A 10,224-nucleotide genomic window follows, 5' to 3' on the forward strand; every position below is an offset into this window, starting at 1 on the left:
AGATGCTCCAGTCCCCTCATCATCTTTGGAGCCCTTGGCTGGACCCTCTCCAGCAGTTCCCTGTCCTTCTTGAACTGGGGAGCCCAGAACTGGACACAATACTCCAGATGTGGCCTCACCAGGGCAGAGCAGAGGGAGAGGGTGACTTCCCTCGACCTGCTGCCCACACTCTTCTTGATGCACCCCAAGATGCCATTGGCGTTCTTGGCCACCAGGGCACATTGCTGGCTCATGGGTATCCTGTTGTCCACCAGGACTCCCAGCTCCCTCTCCACAGAGCTGCTCTCCAGGAGGTCAGCCCCCAACCTGTACTGGTGCATGGGGTTATTCCTCCCCAGGTGCAGTACCCTACACTTGCCCTTGTTGAACTTCATTAGGTTCCTCTCTGCCCAACTCTTCAGACTGTCCAGTTGCTCATTCCAGCAACTTGTGGAAAGCAGTCAAAGTCACAAGGGAGTTGGAAATCTCCAGGCGCAGCGAGTCTAAGCAAAACCACGCTTAGGCAGACACTTATTCATGCGTTATCTCTTAAATGCAATAAAATAACATCGTTCCGTAGGCCCACGGGGGTGAATTTGGGATGGTGCCCTGCGATCTGGGAGACTTGAGGCAAACAAAACGAGCGTTTCATTAGCGGCTCGGTTTTTCAGCCAAAGAGCCAATTTAAAGCAGTGCTCACAAAGTTCCCATCATGTTTTCAACGTGGTACCTGGAGTCTCCAGCTCAAGGATGAGGCTTTCACTGTCTCCTCCTGTTCGTTTGCTGTAGGCTTATGGAAGTGACTGAACGACGCCAGGACACCGATATGATGTTTTTTTTCCATACCAAATGTGCCCTACAGGCGACTAGCAAACTCCCCAGAGAGAAGAAGACCGAGAGAAGAGGATGGCTCCCATTCTCCAGTTGGGTTCATAGAGATGGGTCAACATTGCACAGGAAATCACAGAATCATAGAATGGTTTGGGTTGGAAGGTACCTCTAAAGGCCATCTAGTCCAACTCCTTGCCATGGGCAGGGACACCTCCCACCAGCCCAGGTTGCTCCAAGCCCCGTCCAACCTGACCTGGAATGTTCCCAAGGATGGGGCAGTCACCACCTCTCTGGGCAACCTGGGCCAGTGTCTCACCACCCTCACAGTCAAGAATTTCTTCTTAATATCTATTCTAAATCTCCCCTCTTTGAATTTAAAGCCATTACCCCTTGTCCTATCACTCCCGGCCCTATTAAAAAGTCACTCCCCATCGTTCTTAGAAGCTCCCTTGAAGTACTGAAAGGCAACAAGAAGGTCTCCACGGAGCCTTCTCTTCTCCAGTATGAACCCCCCCAACTCTCCCAGCCTGTCCTCCCAGCAGAGGGGCTCCAGCCCTCCCAGCATCTCGGTGGCCTCCTCTGGCCCCGCTCCACCAGGTCCATGTCTCTCCTGTGCTGAGGACCCCGGAGCTGGACGCAGCTGGAGAAACCAAGTGAAGGTGGCCCATATCTTGTTCACAGGTCCCAAATGAAACTGCATGCTCTAGTAACAAAAGAGTGGTTTACACTAAGAGGCAAAAATATTAAATTAATGGAGAACAGCAAAGAGGAGTCAGATAGGACGGTCGCTTCGATCCCCAGGGGAACATCAGCACAGCCAACCCTCTCCCTTAGCCACTGATCAAGAAGAGGTGAGATCTTGCAGTGTGGCTCTGCCCCACTGAGGAACTGTAGAACTTCTTACAAAGAAGGGGGGAGCCACGAGATGTCAGACAAACCCCAAAATTCTTTTTTTTTTTGGCATGTAACAGCTCTAAAATTCTTTCAGAAACCAGCAAGCGGCAGCCGGCTCCAGGTACCGCTCCAGGAAAGCTGCTCTCTTTCAAACTCTGCGTGTTCCGTCGGGTGCCGTAAGCTCACGGATGAGGTTGCAAGTCAACCCAGGGTGCATGTAAAGTCCATGTAGGACTTCACTGCATTAAGCTAAACCAGAACGCTCCCAGGACCTGGAGGTGGGCTCCGTGAAGCCGCCAGGTCCGTAACTGAGCACAGCTTGAGGCTCAGCTGCTGCAGGCTACGCGAGGAAGGCTGGTCGTGCTGCTAAGACTGAGCCACAAGATCTAAGGCTCAAGTTTTAACCCGTCACGGAGCCAACGTGCAAAATAAGCATCGATGTCTGTGGTTTTTCTACGTAAACAGGGACTCATAAGCCTTTTCCTTCGCTTCTCATCTATTTAACTGAGCAATTTTCAGGGTAGGTGTTATCGGCTCAGGGACCGGACTCCGGTGTAACACGGACACCCCAGAGAGGTCTCCCTGGGGAAATGCCATCACGTTTGCGAGCTGCAGCCTTTTAATTTGTTTCCTATTTTTTTCCTGCCAGTAAGACAGCCAAACCACTTTGCCCATCGCCCTTTGGAAAAGCACAGGACTGCTGTTCATCACAGCCAGGTGTCGAGCAGCTTCCTGCTCTACGGCTCCCGTCAGCACCGTAGCTGGTGTGAAAAACAGCTTTTGGCTTCGGCAAAGGCGCATCCCTCCCTGGACCCCGAGAGCTGGTCCCCTCTTTACCTTTTCTCCCATGGGGCAATAACCTTTGAGGAAATCCTGGCATATTTCTGCCTTCCTGGACACGTAGACATGGCTGTATGGGCAGTTGCTGTTGCTGCAGATCCCCTTCAAGAAGTAGGAGCACACCGGCATCTGCAAGGGCAGAGGATGAGAAACCTGTTAGCGCTCTCCCCGACTCGCGATTAGGAACTGTTCCAACACCCAAAACCAAAATAAAACCATGACATGCGTCAAATAAATATATGCCTTTTGCCAACCACTGATCCCAGAGGTATTTTTAGTTCTTCTCTTGGTCTCCTGCAACGCAGCTCCCTGACATGATGCGGTCCCGGTGTATATATGCAGGGGGACGAACGTGCTGCCTTAGCATCCCTTCAGGATGCTGGAGAGGGGGTGGAAAGCACAAAACTGCCTCTGTACAGCACGGGGAAGGGATGGGGGAATCGTAATAAACTCGGCTATCACGGAGGCTTTGCTGGCACGACGCACGTGACAGGTTCATCTTCTGCCGACGTTCCTAACTAACCTTGATGAGGAGAGAAGGGGCGGTTTTCCCACGGGCTCCTTGCTTGCAAAACCCTCTAAGTTGACCGCACCGTCGCGTGGCTGAGGACCGAGAACACCCTTCCCAAGGGGAGACACAGCGACTGTGATGGGATCAGCGGCGCAGGGCTCACGTCCAGCCCTGCTGCACCCTCCCGGAGGGGGGTCCAGCCATCACAAAGGCCAAACCAGCATCCTGGTGGTGCCCCCTTTATTTAGCTCTTCTGTGGGTACAGAGAAGGCGGGAGGGTGCAGAGCACATCATTAGATAAAGGCTCCAAAAGGTGCATCCTAGCAAGGGGGAGAACAAGCGCTTGCACCTCCACGAGCATTATTTTTTGGGGGAAAGGGCTGCATCATGCGAAGGCATCAGCCTGGCATCCCCCAAGAGCTGTGAGTGATGTGATGATGCCTGTCTATGTGCGGCGGAGGAGGGATGCTCCAGGAGGGATACTCCAGGAGGGAGGGAAAGGAGGAGGAGGGATCAGGCTCAAGGGATGCTCCAGGAGGGAAGGAAAGGAGGAGGAGAGCCCTGGATCAAGGGATGCTCCAGGAGGGAAGGAAAGGAGGAGGAGAGCCCTGGATCAAGGGATGCTCCAGGAGGGAAGGAAAGGAGGAGGAGAGCCCTGGATCAAGGGATGCTCCAGGAGGGAAGGAAAGGAGGAGGAGAGCCCTGGATCAAGGGATGCTCCAGGAGGGAAGGAAAGGAGGAGGAGAGCCCTGGATCAAGGGATGCTCCAGGAGGGAAGGAAAGGAGGAGGAGAGCCCTGGATCAAGGGATGCTCCAGGAGGGAGGGAAAGGAGGGTGAAAGCCCTGGCTCGAGGGATGCTCCAGGACAGAGAGAAAGGAGGAGGAGATCCCTGGATCAAGGGATGCTCCAGGAGGGAGGGAAAGGAGGGAGAGAGCCCTGGCTCGAGGGATGCTCCAGGAGGGACGGAAAGGAAGAGGAGAGTCCAGTCTCCTGCCATGAGCGGTCGAGGACGAGAGAGGTCAGATACACGGAGCAGAGTCCCACTCCCACGCTCACCGCTCCCGAGCTTTAGCAGTGTGACAGCCGACGGGGAAAACCGAACCCACAAGGATCCTCATCGTCCTCAAACCACAAACTTCACCTTCTGCCAGCTGTTATAATTAAAAACAAATTACCAGCCTGCTGCGATATTTCAGCATCTTTAACTCACCGGCTACCGCAGGCAACTTCCCGACCTCACTAGGCAGCTGCTGATGGGAACGTGCGCTTCCCGAAGCCGCCGCAACAATCCGGCTCCTCCTGCTCAATCCCTTGCTGCTCACCCACGCGCCGAATTCCCTTCCTGCTCGGCGCAGTATCGATCCCACCGTTCACCGGGAGCATCTCAGTCCCCGCCGGTTCGCGCATTCCCAAACTAATATTTACAATTCCGTAATAACCACAGCCGGGGCTATCCGGAAAAAAAATCCCTTTCCCTGAAGGGCACATTAGGGTTTTAACTAAATTGCCTCACTCGAGGCAAAGAGAGAAATAGAGAGAAGGAGGGGGAAGCAAAGAGGAAAGAAAACAAAGGGTGCTTTAAAAGAGAAGAGTTTATTTTTAATTGTCTTTTAACTGCAGACATTAACATAAAGGACAGGGCTCTGGGGCTATCTTTTTCGGTGGTGGTGGTGTGACCGTAAATGATTCCCTTAATGTAGTTTTTGATATAGAGCCCAAATTAGCTCTAATAAAAAGGGATAATAAAGGCAGCTCTTCTACAAAAATAAACTCCTCCTAGCTGTCAAGCCTGAGCCATTATCAAGAGGAAGCAGCACTCTCATTTCAATTAACCTTGTTTGCACCCCACTACGTCCACACAAATAACAATAACATTAATTCAAGGCACTGGTGCGGTGCGTCCGTATTAGACAGCTTTGACTATGTACACGCTTTGGAGCCGGCAGCTAATGAACCCGAAACTCAACGTGAATTTCCAAATTGCTCACAACAGAGTTTTGAAGCTCTATTAGGGAGAAAAATGCTGATTCTTTTCGAGTTCCTCAAGGGGAAAAGCTGTTGTAGCAGCAGCGGGCGGTTGCCCGAGTCCTAGCCTCTCGCTAACCTTCACTCACAAACCTATTCATTCAGATTTACCGGTTACTCTCAATCACCGGGACGCGCCGGCGGCTTCGCAGAGAAATTCCCCCGCACGGCGCTTCGACGGATGCTCCTCAGCCGAAGGCTCTGCCCTGCAGCCCCTGCAAAGCAAAAATTCCCCAGCCGCCCGTTTTCCTTCTCCTCCGGGCTCCTTTTTCCATTGCCAGAGAGATAATTTGGTTTTCGAAAGCATCTGCAAAGCAACGTGGCCATCTGGAGCAGCCCTCCGCCCCGGAGAGCGTCCTCGGCTTGGAGCAAGGGGTTTGCTGCTTAGGATGGGGAAAGCTCAGATAACCCATGCAGCTTTCCCAGAGAAAACAGAGGGATTGTCCCCATTTTTCAGTGGGGAAACTGAGGCACAGGATCACTCCAAGGTTGAGCAAGAGTTTTGTCCTTAAACTAATAGCTAAGCACCCTTCAAGCATTTCGTCCTTCCCTTCCTGGACCGGGCACGTGGTTTCATCCTTAGTGACTTCCCATCAAGGTGAGACACACAATGACAACAACCCAAAGTTCCTCCGATGAGGAATTTGTGGGGTTCTCCCCCACTACGCAGACAACCACAAAGTGAAATCGAGAGTTAATTAACAAGGCATCAGCAAAACCGGTAACCCACAGCCGACACCGCACCATCATTAACCACACCAAGAAAATCATTCATCGCATTAAAACCCCAAAACCGAGCTGTCCCCCTCCCCAATCCCTCATCCCAGGAGCAGGTGGGATCCGCTCCAAAAATAAAGCCCGCCGAGCTGGGGGAAAAACTGCTGCCTTCTTCTGCCGAGCGCCTTCACCTGCCTTTCCCCACCGCTGATAAATGAGGCGAACGCCACCTTTGCTAGTAATCACCCGGGTTAAGAGGGAGCTCCGGGAGTTGAAAAGCAAAGTCGCCTCTTGCTTTGGGTAGCAGCGTCCCCGTCGCTATAAATCACCCTGAAAACAGGCTGGAACTCCACAGAGGAGGTTGTTTCTCTTCCAGCCTGCGTTGACGAGGAGGGTGGCGACGTGGGGAGACCTCCAAACCGCCCCCGGAGGCGCCTAATCCCGCGAAATATAATCCTCCTTCCCCACGGAGCGCGACGGGCACGGCCAGAAACGGGCGCTCCGAAAAGCGTTTGTTTCTAAGGCACGTAAGAGAGCTGCTTCGTTTGTAGGTTTGTTAATTTAACGACTCAGCTTGGGTTTAGATGATGCTTCGGTAGCGGCGAACCGCTAAGGAAGAAGGTGAGATTGGCAGAGGCCACCCGCGCCCCGTGGGGTCCCTTCCCAGAGACCCTGTCCCCAAACTGACGGTGGCAAACCAGGTCTTCTGCAGGAGCCTTCAGCACGATCACCCCTTTTAATTCAGTTTTATTACCGTGACGATACTATCATTATCATTCTCCAATTCCTAACTGGCGAGGTGCTGCTATGGGGGAAAGGTTGAGTTTGCCACACCATACTGCAGCCAGTGATTCCCATCTATCCACCCAAAATAGAGCCCAGGAGCCAAAAGCCTGAGGTTCTGCTTAAGGCACCAAGACACAGTGGTGTTTCTGGAGGGGAGGAATAACCCCATGCATCATGCATTGGGGGCTGACCTACTGGGAAGCAGCTCTGTGGAGAGGGACCTGGGAGTCCTGGGGGACAACAGGATGACCATGAGCCAGCAATGTGCCCTGGTGGCCAAGAACGCCAATGGCATCTTGGGGTGCATCAAGAAGAGTGTGGGCAGCAGGTGGAGGGAGGTCATCCTTCCCCTCTACTCTGCCCTGGGGAGGCCACATCTGGAGCACTGTGCCCAGTTCTGGGCTCCCCGGGTCAAGAAGGACAGGGAACTGCTGGAGAGGGTCCAGCAAAGGGCTCCAAAGATGATGAGGGGACTGGAGCATCTTTCTTAGGAGGAAAGGCTGAGGGACTTGGGGCTTTTTAGTCTGGAGAAGAGAAGACTGAGGGGGGATCTTACCAACGCTTATCAATCCTTAAAGGGAGGGTGCCAGGGGGATGGGAACAGTCTTTTTCCAGTGGTGCCCAGTGACAGGACAAGAGGTAACGGGCACAAACTGGAACATAGGAAGTTCCATCTCAACCTGAGGAGGGACTTCTTTCCTGTGAGGATGGCAGAGCATTGGCACAGGCTGCCCAGAGAGGTGGGGGAGTCTCCCACTCTGGAGCCATCCCAAACCCACCTGGACGCCGTCCTGTGCAACTGCTGGAGGTGCCCCTGCTCTGGCCAGGGGTTGGACTGGATGATCTCCAGAAGTCGTTTCCAACCCTGACCATTCTGTGATTCTGTGAAATTTGAGGCAACATCTCCAACCACCAAATTAAACATGCCGAGGGACATTCCCAGGTACCAAAACCAGTTGGCGCAATCCCATCGTCATCCAGCCGTCAAGTCTTTTGGTGGACACGGCTGCGGCCAAACCACCGACCGCAACATCTCCTTGACCACCTCCAGTTCCCAAGTCTCACCCAGGTTTGGGCCCTGGGACCATACCCAAACTCCAGCACCTGCTGAAATACCATTTAACTCGCTGGTACAGCTGTAAACTGACAGTCTTGTGCAGTCTGGATGAGTCTCAATCCTTCGGGCTCAGAGGCGCAGATGAGCGCTTGTGCATCACTCACTTGGGTGAAATGAAGTCACCGACCCCATGTCTGCTCCAAATCTGCATTAATTATGACAATTCTGGATACACCAACAGGCAGCGCCTTTGCAAAGCTTTCTTCTTTCTTGGCTTCTTTATTTCTTAAGTGTAACTATAAGTTATGGGAAGAAAAAAAAAAAAAACACAAAAACCCAAACCAGCCCTCTTTCCTTCTATCAATTCTCATTCCCATCCCTCATTTGACACACCACGGAGTCAGGGAGTACAGCTGTCCCCAGTCTAGTTTCTCCATTTTATATACTCGTGATTAAGTGACTCTGAAGAGAGATACATGTAAAAAACATATGGCGCTTTGTGTCTCGTTCGGAGCGACTCTGCTCACCGCCAGGATAACTTATGAGTTCCCTGCTGACAGCGAACGTGCCTTAGGCAAACAGAGGGAAAGGGAGACAAGAAAACTGTGTGCCCAAAGGCAAACGGTGTTGCAAAAGATCCTGTCCCAGATGCTGATGAGACCTGACAGCCCATGGGTTAAATCCTTTACAGGTCAGTAATTGCACTGTAATTACCTACATGATGCTGTGGGCTGGGAACGGAGGACGGTGATGCTCGAAGGGAGCGGGGAGAAGAAGGTGCTATAAGGACAATTCGCAGGGCATGGGCTAAATAACCAAAGCTCAAGTAATTAAAAGCAGCGTTCCCAGATCCAGCATGGCTCAGGCGAGCTCCGGTCCCTGCCGTGCCCCAGGCATAGCTTTGACAAACCTGCTTTCGACAAATGACATGCCAGAAATACAGCCAAGGGGGGCTGCAGACCCACGGAGCAACATGATGAAGGACTGCGCCTCACAGGCTTCTCCAGGAAAACCTGTCTTCATTCGCATCCCGCTTTCTGGCATCTCCATCCCGACAGCGGAGCCATGACACCGGAGCCGATGATAAACTGCTCCTCGTGTAGCGACACCGCTTTGGTTGGCGTTTCAATACGCCGGTGGGATTAACCTTACTGCTGTTGTCTGGGTGATACTTTGTCTGTAGCAGAGAAACGATCCTCCAAATCCGTCCAACAAAGCTGAAACGTAAATACGTGCTCGAACTGCATCCCAGCCCAGAGAAGGACCCGCAGCTACGCTTAACCTTCAATATCAACTTCGCCTCGGCTTCAACGCTTGAGGTCTCCAAAGCTACATCTGACCGGAGATCCGAGCCGCTGAACAGAGGTTAATCTGCTAAATCGTCAACTGATAATCATTAAAAGAAAACCTAATTATTTTTCCACCTCGCTCTGCGTAATAAAACCGCGGAGCCCCAAATACATGAAGAAGGTTGAAACTGATGATGAACTCAAAAGCCGTTCTGCCAGGCGGTTTCCCTGCCTGGCTTTTTAGAAAGGTTCATTTATACCTCTGAGCTCTTGTCCGTTATAACATACTCCTCCTCCGACCCCAACGTGGGGTGATTTAGAGGGAAGGCTGATCTTATGGAGGTAGCTAAGGATGAGGAGCAACTCAACTCTACTCCTGTGCTCTTTCTCTCCGATCCCAGGAGCTGAAGAGCTCCTTAACCCAACGGACATTACCCAACGCGGCCCCAGGTGCTCCAGTTTCCAATCCGCTGCTCAACGCCTTCATCTACCGATTCACCGTGCCAGCTGAAGAGGCTCGCTTTGCTCTCACAACCCCATCACGAGCCCAAAGAGCTTCGCAAGCAAACTACAAACTCTGCTGGAAGCACTCAACGAGGCAGAGCTCCCTACAACTACCAGCGTAGGTCTGCTCGCTCGTAGAGCCGCACCATGCTCGTTGGGAAGCCATACAGACCTTGTCTTTGGACACCTTGTGGGAAAAGGAACAGGTCCCGTCTGTCTTCTTGCACGTGCCACGGAGAAACCTGTGGATACATCAGAAGGAGAGGGTTGAGCAGGAGGTGGGTTGCAAAACCCACAGTTTTAAACACCAAGCGTCCTTCTTGCCCCGTTACCATGTTTGCCTCAAGGCCACAAATACACGCAACTGCTGCCGAGCTCACTGTTAAAGCCCATTTCGCGCCCTAAATTGGTACGAGTCCCTCTTCTTAGAAGAGCAGCTGGTGCTTCCTGATAGATTTTGTTCTTTTGTGGCATATGGCTGCTCATTAGTAGGTAGAACAAGGCCTGTACCGTGAGGTTCAGAGATGAACCTGCTCTGAGGAGAAGGACCTGGGGGTGCTGATTGGCGAGAAGCTCAACATGAGCCAACAATGTGCGATCGCAGCCCAGAAGGCCAACCATATCCTGGGCTGCATCAAAAGAAGTGTGGCCAGCAGGTCAAAGGAGGTGATTCTGCCCCTCTACTCGACTCTCGTGAGACCCCACCTGGAGTACTGCATCCAGGTCTGGAGTCCCAAACATAAGAAAGACACAGACCTGCTGGAGCGTGTCCAGAGGAGGGCCACGAGGA

At 52.5% G+C, this 10,224-nt stretch overlaps 1 protein-coding gene across 1 annotated transcript in view; it reads right to left on the minus strand.

Moving 5' to 3' along the window:
• Positions 1 to 10,224, minus strand: part of ZC3H3 (zinc finger CCCH-type containing 3) — a 194,839-nt gene that overhangs the window by 33,221 nt on the left and 151,394 nt on the right. Inside the window, exons 8-9 of the mRNA XM_009882266.1 lie at positions 9,607 to 9,676; positions 2,542 to 2,673 (exon numbers count right to left, since the gene is read on the minus strand). Of these exons, the coding sequence (XP_009880568.1) occupies positions 2,542 to 2,673; positions 9,607 to 9,676 (202 nt within the window). The remainder of the gene's footprint in view (positions 1 to 2,541; positions 2,674 to 9,606; positions 9,677 to 10,224) is intronic.

This window comes from Charadrius vociferus, unplaced genomic scaffold, assembly GCF_000708025.1.
Source record: "Charadrius vociferus isolate BGI_N301 unplaced genomic scaffold, ASM70802v2 scaffold393, whole genome shotgun sequence".
Lineage (NCBI taxonomy): Eukaryota > Metazoa > Chordata > Aves > Charadriiformes > Charadriidae > Charadrius > Charadrius vociferus.